This window comes from Passer domesticus, chromosome 16, assembly GCF_036417665.1.
Source record: "Passer domesticus isolate bPasDom1 chromosome 16, bPasDom1.hap1, whole genome shotgun sequence".
Taxonomy (NCBI): domain Eukaryota; kingdom Metazoa; phylum Chordata; class Aves; order Passeriformes; family Passeridae; genus Passer; species Passer domesticus.
In genome coordinates this window covers 6,544,398-6,559,909 of record NC_087489.1, presented here as the reverse complement: position 1 = coordinate 6,559,909, position 15,512 = coordinate 6,544,398, and the positions used below count along the sequence as shown (strand labels likewise).

The 15,512-nt window shown below is 51.4% G+C and overlaps 2 protein-coding genes across 2 annotated transcripts in view; one reads left to right on the top strand and one right to left on the bottom strand.

The window, feature by feature from the left end:
* The first annotated feature begins 70 nt into the window (after positions 1 to 70).
* Positions 71 to 6,072, top strand: KCNK15 (potassium two pore domain channel subfamily K member 15). Its single transcript, XM_064391986.1, has 2 exons — positions 71 to 439; positions 3,767 to 6,072. The coding sequence occupies exons 1-2, from the start codon at positions 157 to 159 to the stop codon at positions 4,678 to 4,680; spliced, it is 1,197 nt and encodes a 398-aa protein (XP_064248056.1). The 5' UTR covers positions 71 to 156; the 3' UTR covers positions 4,681 to 6,072.
* A 1,806-nt stretch (positions 6,073 to 7,878) lies between these two features.
* The window catches only part of RIMS4 (regulating synaptic membrane exocytosis 4), a 55,596-nt gene continuing 47,962 nt past the window's right edge, over positions 7,879 to 15,512 (bottom strand). The window contains exon 6 of the mRNA XM_064391987.1: positions 7,879 to 15,510. Within this exon, the coding sequence (XP_064248057.1) occupies positions 15,292 to 15,510 (219 nt within the window). The 3' untranslated portion in view covers positions 7,879 to 15,291. The remainder of the gene's footprint in view (positions 15,511 to 15,512) is intronic.

The following is a 15,512-nucleotide window of genomic DNA, read 5'->3' as shown; positions in this document are numbered from 1 at the left end:
GCGGTGCGGGCTGAGCCGTGCGCGGTGCGCGGAGCGCGGTGCGCGGGCGGTGCGCGGGGGGCGGTGCGCGGCCCGGGGGTGCGCGGGGGGCGGGCGGGGGGCGGCGGCGGCGGGGCCATGCGGAGCCCGGGCTGAGCGCGGCGGCCGCCCCTCGCCATGAAGCGGCAGAACCTGCGCACGGCCGCGCTCATCCTCTGCATCTTCTCCTACCTGCTGGTGGGCGCCGCGGTCTTCGATGCGCTGGAGTCGGAGGCGGAGAGCGGCCGCAAGCGGCTGCTGGAGCAGAAGCGCGGGGAGCTGCGGAGGAAGTACCGCTTCTCCGCCGACGATTACCGGGAGCTGGAGCGCCTGGTGCTGCAGGCCGAGCCGCACCGCGCCGGTCGCCAGTGGAAGTTCGCCGGCTCCTTCTACTTCGCCATCACGGTCATCACCACCATCGGTGAGTGCGGGCAGCCCGGCCGGCGCGCCCTCATCCCTCCATCCCCGAACCTCTGCACCCCGTGTCCCTCCATCCAACCTCCCTGCACCCCGTGTCCCTCCATCGCTGCCTCACACGTCCCTCCATCCCCACGCCCCTGCACCACATGTCCCTGCGCCCCATCCTTCTCCAGCCCCACACCTCCAGTACCCCCGGGAGCTCCAGGGCGGTCTGGGGGCTGCCCACAGGGCAGAGGCAGGTGTCACCCTTGCAAGGCTGGGACATCTCTTCAGGCCACCCGCCAGCTGACCCTGTGGGACTCCAGTGCCTGGAGGGGGCGAGGTGACCCACGGGCAGGCTGGGGCCACCCTGTGCTGGGGGTGTTGCTGTGGCTGGGGCCACAAGGCACGGACATTGTCCCAGAGAGGCAGCAGCTTGCGGGGCTCCTGCGGGAACCTTTGGAGCAGGCAGCTGCCAAAGTTGGCAGCGGTGTGGGAGGGCAGAGGTAGGGCCCGTGTCTGTCCCCTGTGCTGGCTCCAGCCAGTGAGCTGGGGGAAGAGCTGGGCAACAATTGTTGGCTTCTTTGATGGCTCAAAACTCTGGGTGTTTGGCTGTGTGAGATCTGCTTCACGGAGCCAAGAGAGCCATGAGCCACTGCCTGCTGCCTGCCTGCACAGAAAGCTGCAGAGACATGGGTGTCAGCTTGGAGGGGAGTGATTGAATCACTTATCCATACTAGAGCCCAGTGCAGTGGTTTGTCCGCTTCAATTTTGCAAGAGAATGAAACTAAATTGAATGAGGGTTGTCTTAATTTAGGTGAGATTAGCCACATGGGAGTTGAGCATTGTTTAATGAATCCACTTAGATTAATTCATGCACCCTTGGCATCCTGTGGGGGTAGACAGGGATCCTGTGCTTGTGCCACTGCTTGTGCTGGAATTTCAGTCAGCAGGTGTGTTTGGGAGGCAGGAATCCTGAGGCTAAATCCTGCCCTGGCACAGCCAGCAGCCACCTCCTGTTCTTCAGGGCAGGAGTTCAGCCTTCCCAAAGGGCTTGGGATGGTGGAAATACCTCTGGTAGCATCATCCCTCAGGACAAGGGTCGGTGGGATCAGCTGCACTGTGTTACCAGAGACCAAGAGGTGGAAGAGGGCCGGGTATCTTGCAGGCCTTGCCTGGGCTCTCCATGTGCTCCCATGGGATGCAGTGTGGGGTTTGTGCTGGGAACACACATGGTCAGCAAACCACGGTGGGCTCAGGGCATGGTTCAGGTCAGACCACAGCAGGAGGGAAAGATGAACAGCTTCAGCAAAAATCCCCATCATCACCTGACAGGTTATAGCTTCATTTACATGATTTTCCTGTTGGCTGTGACAAACAATGGCTGTGCTTATCACACACCCTGTGTGATAAATAATTTCAGCCCAGGTGCCGTATTTCTCAAACACTGACATGTTAGATCTCTTTATATTGGGCTGTGCTCCAAATACCAGTTTTAATGTTATTGTAGCTGTGTTTACTCTTTCTAATTCCCTTTGTCATTTCAAAACCATCAGTCAAACACTCCTTCAACAGTCTCTCAGGGTATAACAATTGTTTTTCCACTTACTGCTCTTGTGGATCATTATCTTTACATCCTCATTGCTGTCATTGTATTATCTCGTAGCCTGGGACCTGGTGATTGCACTCAGTTATTAAGCTTGGATCTGACTGGGAGGTTTTGCCACTGCAGTCTCCTGTCTGCTCTCTATTTCATGAAATGTGGCATGCAGGCATTAAATTCATCATTTTTTGTTGTGTGAATTTGTGAACAGAGCAATTAGAAGCTGGTCCCTTGCTGCCTGCTGGCAGTTCTGAGCACAGCATGGTGAAGGACAATGCTGCCCTCAGCCCTGTCCCACGCAGGAGTTTCCTGCAGCAGGAGGTGTGCTCAGGAGCCCAGGATAACATGGTTATCCTCCTCTGGTCCTTCCATCAGTGGGTGCAGCACCTTCCCAAGGTATCCTGGAAATCCATGGGCAGCAAGGACTGAGGTGAAGCCAAGTCACCACTTCAAACAAGACTGTGGGGTAACAAGAGGGTGTTTTCCCCCATGTTCTCCATGCAAAAGTCACACAAAATCATGCAGAAAGTGAAAGTACAAATAGCTGTTTGTGAAAGGCCTGGCAGCAGCGCAGGAAGGAGCTGGCACTGTTCTGCAGGCACTTTCAGAAGGGAAGTTTCAGGCCCTGGTAGTTTCTTGTAGAAGCAACTCAAAAGAAAGGCTCAGATGCCTTTGGATGCCTTTGGATGCTGTTACTCCCCACGCCACGTGACTCCCTTGCACTGATTTTGTCACTCATCCTCTGAGGTCAGGGGCCACCAATTTCTGCTGAGCTGCTGTAATTGAGGTGGGCACGGAATCGCGGGAGCCCGGAAGGTTGCAGTGAATACCTCACTGTGCCTCACAGTGTAATGGTGTGTGTCCTTGAGTCACAGCTCTGAAACTTGGGCCAAGGTGGAGAAATTAAATCTCAGAAGGCTTTCAAGGAGAGCCTTGTTGTCCTGGAGCTCCTTGTCCCCAGGAAAAGGGCTGACAGAGCTGTGGTGGCACAAATGCTCCCTACCCTGCATCTAAACCAGCACAGCCCCTCCTCCCCAGCAGGCCAGTGGTGCTTTAGTCTGAGTGTTAGTGACACTGAAGTCTGGAGTGGGTCTGCAGAAGTCCTTCCAGACTTAGCTGCTCCTGTGGGGACTGTCCCTATAGCACAGGGCTGCAGGGTCGCTCTGGCTCCTGTCCAACAGGCCACACAGCAAGTGTTCATAGAGATGAGACTCAAATGTGCATGTGACACTGGATGGCTTGGGACGAGGAGCAGGTGACAGGGGAGGTGGCACTGCCCCTGCAAGAGCAGTTGTGGATGGGTGTGTTCCTCCCCACAGGGTGATCTGATGCTGCTGGTCTCAGTATCATGCAGAACCTCTGTTCCCCCTCGCCGTGGGGTTCAGGTTACCCTGCACACCTGGCACTGGCACAGCAGCCTGGCCTCTGGATTATTCGTGAGCTGCAGGAGACTTGCAGACCCCAGCCCAGCTCTAGGCTTTCTCATGGCCTCTGTGACACTGGGGGCTATCAGGAGGGTAGCTTCTCTCTTTAGTGTTCAAATGAGGTTCTGCCTACATGAATGTGCCATCATACCAAAGGATGGGCATCCCATGGCCCTGTTAGCATTGCCTACAGATCTGTTACTGAGTCATTTTCCATTCTTCTCTCCATTTTTCTACTGCTCCTCTTGGTCACAAGGGCAGCCTTACTGGAAACCCAGTGAGGGCCTGACACCACCTTTCCTCTTCCCCGTGTCCTTCACAGGTTATGGTCACGCTGCTCCTGGCACAGACGCTGGCAAAGTCTTCTGCATGTTCTACGCCATCCTGGGCATCCCCCTGACGCTGGTCATGTTCCAGAGCCTGGGGGAGCGCATGAACACCGTCGTGAGGCTCCTGCTCAAGAAGATCAAGAAGTGTCTGGGCATGAGGACAACCCATGTCTCCATGGAGAACATGGTCCTGGTGGGCTTTCTGTCCTGCATGGGCACCCTGTGCATCGGCGCCGCAGCCTTCTCTTATTTTGAGGGCTGGACTTTCTTCCATGCCTATTACTACTGCTTCATAACCTTGACCACTATTGGCTTTGGAGACTTTGTGGCTCTGCAGAAGAACGAGGCTTTGCAGAAGAAGCCCCCGTACGTGGCTTTCAGCTTCATGTACATCCTGGTGGGCCTGACCGTCATCGGCGCCTTCCTCAACCTGGTGGTGCTGCGGTTCCTGACCATGAACTCGGAGGACGAGCGGCGCGACGCCGAAGAGCGAGCCTCGCTGAGGAGAGCCCGCAACAACATCCACCTCAAGCCCAAAGAGGACAGCCGCAGCAGCAATGCCATTTTTCTCCCTGTGGAGGACAGGACGAGCCAGATGAACCTGATCCCGCTGGTGCAGGAGGACGCGGAGAGGCAGCGGCGCCAGTCGGCCGTCTCGGCGGCCGAGGTGCCCTCCTTCTGCACGTGCCTGTGCTACAGACCCCAGGTGTGTGGCAGCCCGGCGCCCTCCCACCCCGAGACCCTGAGCTGCCACACCAACCCCGTGTATTACAACTCCATTTCCTACAAAATCGACGAGGTGTCCCTGAGCACGCGGGGTCAGACCGGCTCTTCCCCGGGGAGCACTTTGTCTTCCAGCAGCCCTCGCTGCCGGCAGCACCCCCGGCTGCGGAGGAAATCCATCTAGGAGCGCGTGCCGAGCCGTACTCGGAGCTCGAGCCTTACTATGGTGATAAATTAAGAACAGACATGTCAGGTTCTTCTTACTCACTTCTTCTGTTCCCCTCCCTGCCCCCAGCAGGAGCCTCTAAACCCTGTTGGGAAATAATGATTCCTTTTTTGCAGGCACCGAGTGACATCATTAGTTTTTCTTTGCTTTTTCCTCCCAAGTAGGTTCAAACATTTGGGACTGGCAAGAGCCCCCCCCTCCCACCCTGATGTGAAGCCCAGTGAGCTGCAGGTTTGCTCTCCCACCTCCCTGCTCCCCAAAGGCTGCATTGCTGCCCTCCCACCCTGCTGAGCCTTGGCTGTGGCTGCTGCCGGCACATGACTCTTGCTCCATGGGCTGGGCTGCATTTGCTGAGTGTCAAAAGCAAAGTGTGTGTGAGCAAGCCTTGCAAGGCTGGGGACTACTAAGTTGTCCCCTGGCACCAGGTGCAGGTAAGTCAGTGCCACACAGTAGGTTTTAGCTGGTGGGTGGGCAGGAGGGAATAGGCTGCAGTCCTGGAGCTCAGCACAAGGGGACAGCTTCATGGAGGAACTTCATCTCCTGTGAGCAGCCCTCTGGGTCTGAGCTCAGGCCTGTGGCTGCTCAGTGCTTTTGGAAGTTGGAGGCCCATGCACTCCCCACTTGCCCACCAGCACACCTTGTCTCTTTTACCTGCCCACCACGGGTAGGTTCTCCTGGCTGAAATGGCTGGAGGGACACTGTGCCCCATTCCCAGGGGAAGCTGAACTCCTCCAGCCCAGCCCAGCTCCAGCTCTCCTCTGTGCTGAGCCCAGACTGTACTAAGGGGAGCCCCAGGGAGAGCCTCCTGAACTATTGACACCTGCAAACAGCTTGGTCCTAAGCAGATTTTTTTTTTTCTTAGCTAACATCACCCCTTCCTTCCCCACCTTTCCTCCAGCTGGCAGCCCAGCAGCTGTGCTGGCTCCTCACCTCCTCCCAGTCCCTGTGAGCCCAAGGGTTTGTGCTTGTTGCTGCTGGGGTTATCTGAGGTGGGGGTGGTCCCATCTCCACGTTCATCCCCCTGTGGGATGTGGTACCTGCACAGCCACGCCTGGGCAGCTCTTTCCAGCTGGTGACCCCAGCGTGGCCTTTGTCCATCCTGTCTCATCTGCATGAAAGCAGGGCTCTGACAGCGGCAGGAGCTCTACTGATTTTTTTTTTTCTCCAATAATGGACATTTTAACTCTCAGTTCTATTTAAAATACCCTCTGAGGGGGTTTTTGTGGAGAAATAGCCCCTTTTCCTGGAGGGGAAGGCATGCAGAGTTGCCAGCATTGTGAAGGTCTCAGGGCAGGCTTTGCTCTCTCCTCCTTTTGTTCTGGGTGGCAGCTTAATAAAAGGTGAATCCATCAGGTGGTGATTGATTATTTGTCACAGGGACGAGCAAAGGGATGTGTCCAAACCCCAAACCCCAGGCTGGCTCCCTGTGGGTGCTCAGGCAGAGAGGAGGATGCAGGTGCTCCTGGGCTGCCACAGGGGCTGGTTTGTGACACCTTCACCTGGGTGCTCCCAGGCCCTTTGGGGTGGGTGGCATTCCAGGGGCTGGGAGATCCAGCAGCTGCCTCACACCCAGAGTCTGAGCCCAGACCTGCACCAGCTGGGTGAGCCTTGGTTTACAGGGGAAGGGGGAGGAGGGGGGAACAAAGCAAGCTGTGAGTGTGGAAAACAGGCTTAAAAATGAGGCTTTCATTGGCTTCTCAGCTCCTCAGCGTGTCACTTCACGCTGATCCCACCAGCTCAGCCCCTTTGTTGCCATGTCCCATCTCCCCCACCCTCCCCACGGATTTCAGCCCAGGGTTTGGCTCTTGTGCTGCCCTCTGCCATCAGGGCTGAGCAGATGGAAACCTCTCCCTCTTTCCACGTTGAACCTTGGACATCCTCCCAGTGGCCAGGATGGAGCTGCACCTCTCACCTTCATCCATCGTTGTGGAGAGAAGCAGGAAGGTCCTTAATTCCTGCTCAAGTCACGTCATGGTATTGCTCTGGTGAGATCCACCCCTGGTGGAGCTGGAAGCAGGAGAAAACCTGAGCCCAGAGGCTGAGCCAGCCTTGCACTCTCCTCTGGATTCAGCAGGGCACTGCCCAAGCTCAGTGGCTCCGTGGCCATGTCCCAGAGCCCACCATGCAGCCATGCAAAGGCACAGCCCAGCAGAGGCAGCAGGGCTGGCGGTGTGACCTCCAGACCCTGGAGGGCAGTGCTGGTGGTGAGGTGACAGCAGCTGCCTGTAGTGCTGCTTCCATGTGGCCTGAGCTTCCAGGCAGCACTGCTTGGCTGCTCACTGACAGCCTGAGCCCCCTCCTGCTTGGGAAACTGGTGGTGGTCTGAGGGTGGGAGATGCTGGGCTGCCCCCTGACACTCTAGAGAAACCCTCCTCCTCCTCCTCCTCCTCCTCATCCATCACTGCTCCCCAGGGGCTGCAGCTGGGGCAGGTGGGAAGCTGCCCCCTGGTCTCACCCTGATGACCTGCAGAGGGATTTGGAGGCATGACAAACACCTTTTAAGAAATTCTTAGTGAACTATGACTTTGTGATCCCTCATTCCCACGGGAAAAGGCCTTGCAGTAGCTCCCCAGAGAATGGTGCCCATTCTCAGCACCAGCACCTCCTCCCACAGACCCCTCCAGCAGGATCCCCCACACGTTTCCCACCCAAGGGCTCACAGCTCCAGATCAGCCAGGCAGCAGCTGCACACCCAGTAACATCTGAGGGTCTCCTTCTCTGGGGTACCCCGGCCCCCCTGCACCCACACTGGATGTTCCCAACAGCCTGGGCCAGGGGTGGTTTTTTTTCTGCCAGTAGTCTTCACCTCCAGGGTTTCAAAATCACCCTTGAATGGCCAGGGCTGACCGTGAAGGGTCTTGGAAAGAAAACAGCAGACTGGGGTGGTGAGCAGAGCACAAGTGGGGGCTAAGCTGTGCCTGGAGATGCCCACAGCCAAATTACATCCAGAAGTGGCTCAGGGAAATGCAGGTTTGAAGCTGGGAATGATAGAGGAAGCTGGAGTGACAGCCCTTCCATGGAACACTGAGACACACCAGGCTGAGCTGCTCTCATTCCCCCCAGGCACAAAGAGAAGGAAGGGTGCAGCTGAAATCCTGAGTTGAAGATAACGGTGGTGACAACAGAGACACTCCACAGAAAACCTCCAACACACCATAGGAAAAAAAAAAGGTTTTATTATCACCATTATCAACGTTTTCATTAGCTTAACACTGAATTGTAAATCACTTATTCATTACATATTGTCTGAATAAAACCTACAGACAGGAAAAAAGTATAGCAGAATCCTCTCCTGACTACAGACGAGTGGCCGGTGTCCCACCTTCCACCCAAGGCAGCCCAGGCACCTCGCCAGCCACTCGCCACCTGGGCAAGCAGGCTGTCCAGCTCCATTGCCTGTGTTCCCTCTGGCTCCACAGAGATCACATCTCACCAAATGATGTTAAAAACCTCCAGAAAGTTTTGGAGAGGGTTACAGAGGCCAAAAAGAGCAGATCTCAGCTGCCCCCACTCCTAGGGAAAAACAAGAGGAGTGTTGTAGTGCGCCTGCAAAGTTACTGGGTTTTGTGGAGCAATTGATGAAGTAAAAAGGTTTAACCTGTGAAAGCAGATTTCCCTAGAGTGGCCAGGCCCTGGCAGTGGGGAGCAGGGAGGGGGCAGGGATGGGCTGGGTGCCCCATCCCCAGCAGAGGCCAGCTCTGCGCAGCGCCCGGGGCTCCCGGCGGGCAGCGGGGATGGATGCTCAGTGCACAGAGATGCCGTGGGCAGCCTCAGTCCCCTCGGGCTGGAATAAGGCCTCGTGTCCACAGGGAAGTGGGGACCCATGGAGGGAGCAGAGGGTGCTGGGGAAAGCAAAGGGAAGGCAGTGGAAAGCTCTCTGGGAGCTCCCCTGCTTTCCCCTGGCTGTCAGTGATGGCACATCCCGCCTGCCCGGGCTGCCCAGCCCCTGCAGAAGACCCTGGCTCCTTCCAAGGATGGCAAAGGAAGCAGTTTGAACATGGGACTGCTACAAAACGTTGGCAGGACACGGGCATCCCTGGTGGGTGGCAGGCCATGGCAGTGCTGCGTGAGGGGGACTCAGGGGAGGCACTGCATCCCCAGGATGCCCTTTCACCGTGCAGGGAGCAGGAGGAAAACAATCCCAGTGTGGTGAGGCTAGGGGAACACGCCTTAAGATTCACACTCCAAACCTCACTTTCCATGGTTCCAAAGCCAAAACCAGCTCCAGGTCAAGAAGACAGAATCACCAAAGAGGCCAGTGCTCAGCACTGGGTCAGAAGCAACTGCCCCGAAGAAAAAACTGCTGAAGGATTTGAAGCTCCAGGCTGGCATTAGTGGGACCTGGAGTCCCCATGGGCAGATATCCTGGTGCCCAAGCAACTACAAAAACCAGCTCCTGCAAAGCTTGTGGGATGGCTTCAGCAAGGTGCGCCTCAGTCATTCTCTTGGTTGGTCCTGCTCCCACCATGGCTCAGTGAGTGGAGCTCAGAGCTGCCTGGGCACAGTGTGTGCCCACATGGCCTCTCTGCCAGACACAGCCCTTCCCTGCCCTACACAGGGGGCTCAGCCCACCTAACGTGCCCAGAGTAAATGCCAAGGCTGTCCATGGACCTGGCCAGGCTGGACTGCTTTGGCTGCCATTTTAGATACTGCAAAGTCACAAAGGGAAAGTCCTTGGTCGTCACCTCTGTTTGCTGGTGCTCTGGGAAGGGCTGGTGCAAGGTCCTTCTGTTTCAGCCACTGAAGTGCAAAGAACCAAACGCTACAAAGAAACTCTTCCCAGTTCCTCTCCTCCACCAGGATCAAAGCAGCTACCGGGGCAAGGGAGGGCAGAGGGGGCCTGTTCTGTGGGAAGAGCTGGAGTGTGGTGCTGCTGTCGTGGGTGAGCAGCTGGGGATGGACGTGAGGCTGCCTGGGACGTGGCCACTGAGCAGAGGAGTCTGGCAGTGAGAGCTGAAGCCACATTCTGAGAACACCTAATCACTTGCAAACTCCCTGTGGAACAACTGTGCTCACAGACACACACCTGGGCAGGTGTGCACTGGGGTAAACACAAAATCCTTTCACTGATCATTCTCTTTTCACCGATCATCCTCTTTCCCAAATGCTTGGCTCAAATCTGGCAGCTGCAATTTCATTTTAGATGCTCCCTCCAGGTCACAATAAGCCCTGGACTCCTCTACTGATGGCACTTTGCATTCACACCTCTCTCTCTCTCCTCGAAGCATTTCACAAAAACCAGGAATTCTTCCAGCATTCTTTGGGGCTCCCAGCACCACTGGGACCTGCTGCCTGCACAGCCAGCAACCTGGCAATCTTGAGAACAACATGGGCACTTGTCCAGTGGGAAATTGTGGGAGGAATCCACAGGCAATGGACTGGGATGCTGTTTTGAAGCTCTTTTATTCTATCACTGCATCACTGATGGAGCTGACTTAAAATCCAGTATCCTGATCCTGCCACTTTGGAAAAATCAGAGAGCCCAGCACTAGCAAATTTCTGAAGCAAGGCACAGAACAGCCTGTGCCTGTTTTACACCTTGGTCCCCTGTGATCCCCTGCAAAGGTGCAACCTCTCTGCCTTGGGTGGAATTTTGTAACAAAATGGACAAATACCACCTATGAAATGGACAAAATAACCCACACAGCCTTTAAAGAAGAGCAGCCCAATCTGCTGCTCTGAAAAAACCCCTCCCTTTAGCCTGCCCCAGTATCTCCAGGAAAATAGGCAGCTGTCAGGCAGAACTCAAGCGGCCCCAGAGTGCAAAGGCTTTTTTTGCTTTATCAGGGCTACAATGGCAGTGGGAACCATTCTCGTCAAGTTACAAATACTAGATAGCCTAAGAAAAACAGGAGATTGAAACAGTCATGAAGTTTATACTGAAACTATTTTTTACCTCTGTAGTATGAAGTCACCTACAGCTGTTTCTTTCTTCACCTAAGAGAGATGTCATGTTGATGGGCACAGACACTCACAGAGAAGTCTATAGAATGAATATATCTCACAAGGCAACAGCCCAGTCTCTGTTTTTTACAATCAAAGTTAATATGGACCTTTTTCAAAAGTGATGTTGTTCAGATTGAAGACAATTAGAAACTGTATCAACAATATGTACTACAGCCTGCAAGTCACAATCTGTGCACACCCAATGGAATATATTATTGCTTGGTAGCCTATTAGACTTTGTTTATAAAAAGATTTTTATACAGAGTACAGGATTATGACAAAACTAGCTAAGTAGTTCTCATCTTGAAAATACAACATCTATTCTTTCAACAAAGTAGCTGAGAGTTAATGAACAATAACAAATATTTACTAATATTTTTATGGCCAGTTTGAACAGAATTTCTTATAGGACTCTTTTCTGGTGTTTATTTACATATGCCTCTTTTCTTTTGGAAAAAAGTTGATAAAATATAACAAGGAACATAGAAATCAAAAGAATGAGTAAACTTCATACCAAGAACATCAAACATTTTTGAAAACACTAAATTATGTTACCTGTTAAAAAACATACATATCATTTTGTCTTTAAAGAAAAATATTTTCCCTGTTTTAAAATATTACCAACAGCATGTAATAAACTAACTTAAAATGAGTTTCATAAAAAAGTTGTCTTGCTGTCTAAACATTACTAAACATGCTTAGGTTGAGATTCTGTTAACTGCCTCAACATCTTAAAAACAGCTCCTTTATAGGAACTTGTGATATTCATACTCCAGAAGACCTGCAAATTTAGAACAGTACAATGATAAAGGATCCGGTAGCTAGGAACAATAAATACATATTTTCACTCAGAGAAAATAATTCTGCAATGTCCTTTGAAACAATCCATGGCCAAGAAATGCTGGCCCTTACCCTGCCCACAGTGCCTGCAGTGCAAAGGGAGGCTCCAGCTGCAGGATGAGGACCCATGGATTGAATTGCAGAGGGCCTTGGCCATCCCAGCTGTGTTGGGGCAAAGGGAAAGAAACACCAGGAGACTGGGAAAATATCACTTTTTTTTTTTCCTGAACAAACCAGGATCATGGTCATGGCTGCCTTTTGCTTAGAGCACAAAGAGGACAAAGCCACGTGCGAGGCTGCTCTCCCTGTGTGCAGGGGACTCCCACTGGGGAGAGATCATTCTGCTCTCAGCATCAAGATTTCTTTGTTTTCCATAATGCAGGTATCATTTGGGGATTGGCTCTCCATGGGTTTTTTGGCCAGCAATGCTCCCTTTACCTTTACAATGTAGCAGTTCATGCACAAGGAACAGAGAATCAACCCTGAGTTGGGCAGGTATTTATCTCTCCTCAGTCTCATCCCTCATAATCATTCACCAATCAAAAATACCATGACACCTTCTTTTTCTTTTATTTAAGTCTCCTGCTCTTCCTCCCTCCCTGACTGTAACCAACAGCAAGACTCAGGCACTGGAAAAGACTCAGCCAGGAATTGCAAAGGGGACAAAAGTTCAGTTTTCAGCTGCTCATCACATAAATGCTGCTTTATACACGACCACACTGGTAATCCCAACTCTCACATCACATCACCTTAGACAGAAACTGGCCAGCCAAATTTTTTGGGGCAAAGTGGGTTAGGCTTTATAAAAATAGGCTATTCCAAGCCTGAGACTTGTCTTGGATGCTACACTGGGAGTCTGAAATCGATGGGCAACTAGCAGAGCTCTTTTCTGACTGCAGTACACCACGGCCAGTGCAGGAATCATGCGTATGAGTGAGGCAAGAATTTGAACTGTAGAGTGCCATGCAACTCCCCCAGCCTCGCTCTGTGTCCCGTGGGCACTTGCAGAAGGGTCTGTGAGTCTGCTTTGTGAAGGAAAGTCACCTGCACTTGCCAGTCCATGTGACTGTGCTGTGCTTGGCAGCCAGGGATTGCAGTGTTCACTTACTGGGGAGAAACAGGACTTGGAGTGAGTAAAACAAAAGCGAGAAGCACAGGACCACGATCAACCACGCAAAAATGCAGAAGAAAATCGGACAGAGCAGACTGTGAAACTGCCTCCAAACTACAGAACTGGAGATGTTAACAAAAATAACACAACTAGAACCGTAACTTCTTTATTTCACCCTGACAGTGACCCTTCAGCATGATTAAAACCAGACAGAAGATAGTTCTCGGTGTTAAGGAGTCCTGTGGTAACTGAACTGATCATCACTGAGCCTGCAGAGCTCTAAAAGGGCAGGAAACAGAGACAAGCTGCATCTGCCAGGCACACAGGAACTGAGCTTTTCAACAGACAGTCGTTAAACAAAGTTTTCTGGGGAAATATTTTTGGCATATATAGTTTCCTACTCGCCATTAAAACTGCAAAAAATGCTGCATTTGTCTTACTGGGCACAGGAAACTCAGGATTAACTTAGCTCTTACTGGTAGGTGATGTCCAAACCAAGTACCAATACAAAGCTTTCAGCATTACTTAAGACAGAAGCCTTGTTGCCAGGTCTGGCATGTACCTGGAGCTCCCCACAGTCCTTTAAAGTCATAGTTATTAAAAGATCCAGTGCTACAAACCACTAAATCTACCTAATCTATTCTAGTTCATACACATATTGTACAATATTGCCTAGTACTCACTACATACCAAGAGGAAAAGATGCTGACTTGAATTACAGTAAATGTGCTTCTTTTTTAAAAATAAAAATAAAAGAGAGAGCGCCACAACATAGTTTGACCAGCATGCAACAAACTTTCTTCAGCTAATACATAGAAATTGACTAATACAATAGAAAAAATAATTAGTGAGAGGCCAGAGACATATTTGATCAAGGAAATTAAGAGATTTATCTGAAATGTTGAGGCTTTTGCCACTGAAGACTCAAAAAATTAGTCATTCTATGTCCCTTGTCCTCCTTCCCTCTCCTTTATATTATATAATTTTTTTACAGATTATTGTAAGGCCTATATAATTTTTGCATCTATCCTGTAATTTATCTCAAAATAATTTAAAATGCCATAGACAAGCTAGGACCAAAAGTAACTGCTTTTACCATCCACTCAACACTCATGCTTTTACTCTAAAAAAGCTGAGGTCCACATGCAGAAATAAATGCTCAGTATTTCTCTATGACAGGCCAAGAATCTGCTCATTCCTACATGGGACATGGGACCTTCACTTTTAAACCACAAAGTAAAACATCTCCAAAAGTTTATTCTGGGACAGCAGTCATCAAATCCTCATTTAGGAACTAAGACAAAACCTAGCCAAAACAGAGCTATCAACAGAAAATCTTTGGAGATTCTCCGTGATTCTGGATAATTTAACTGTCTGAAGGATGCAGAGCACTTCCTCCAGCACATGGCTCTGCTGGCAGCAGCTGCCACAGCTCAGCAGATGTGCTTTACTCATTTAATGAGCAGAACACACGTGCTGTGGCCACTGTGTCATCACATGCCTCACTCACTGCCTCTCTGTACTTTGGGGACCACATCTCCTCTTGCAGGACACTTGACAATGCCAAGACTGCCTAAAGCTCCCCTCTCTCCACAGGGAAGGTTATGGGCTCTCCAGCACCTTCTTCTCAGATGGCAAACTGAGATTTCTTTCTTCTGCACCCCCAGAACCCCCCATTTCCTCTCCCATGGCAGAATACAAGAGCCCTGTTTCAGGTCTGGGAAGGAAGGGCAGCATCTCCAGCAGATATGTACCAGTACCAAGGAGATGAAGGGAAAAAGCAGGAGATAGAAGACATCATGACTGAAGGATGCACAATAACAAGTGAGGGAGTCAGCAAATTGCAGAATGTCTTATCTGACAATACAAAACACCTCAAGCTGCAAGTGTGATGTTCAGCTCCCACTTGTAGTGTTTTGGGGTTTTTTTCTGAGCAAAATTGTGGTTAATTAGCCTGCTAAACTCGAACTCTGTTTAAACTGTCTGCTCTAAGTAGGCGCTACTTGCTCTCCCACCAAGTATGCTTCATCAGCAGTGTTAGACACGTAATGCAGTAAAGACACTTGCTGGTAATTTGGCACAGTTTGAAAACACAGCAACGACAGTGTTACAGCTAACATGACTCAGTGACAGGGAACTGATTCTAAAGAAAGAGTTGCAGGTTTTTTTCTTCTTCTTCCTCTCAGAAAGAAAGACATTATAAAAAGACCTAATGCTTCCTCTTAAACTTTCCGTTCCTGCTCTTTTTAGGCCAGATGATGACCTCTAAATTTTTCAGGTACTTTCTTGTGAAAGAATCCATATTAGAAATTTCTAACACGCACAGCTAAGAGAAATTAATTCCTTGCTCCCCCAAATTCTTTCGAATGCTGCAACTTTCCAGGGTTAATATTGATCTGAAACAAGGGTCCAAGAATGACAGCGAGAGAAGTGAAACAAGAGGTGTATGTCTAATTTGACAACTAGGACTCATGCCCCATGGCACCTCCTCCTCGGACGGAGAGGGCACAGTGCCCTCCCCCTCGTCTTCTGTCTAAGGTCACTGGGTTATCCTCCTCTTCCAGCTCCACAAGAACTGATTGAACATGCATTGCGCTTGAGGTCAGAGTTCCAGCAAACAAAACCTTGACAGCATGTTTAAAAAACAAAAGCAGTTCCCCCTTCCTTACTCACTAAGACCTGTCACAGCAGGGTCCCACTGTGCTCTCCAGGGAAAGCTGTGAGGACTGACGCAGGAGCGGGCCTGTGGTGGGATCTACCATGGAGGAAGTTGGGAAGAGCTTGTACCAGCCGATTGCTAAAGTTGACAAATCCAGTTCTTCCAGGAGAACCCTGGCGACTCCCATGAAGTGCTTGCGCTCCATGCGTCCATAGTTTCCCCAGACTATCACCT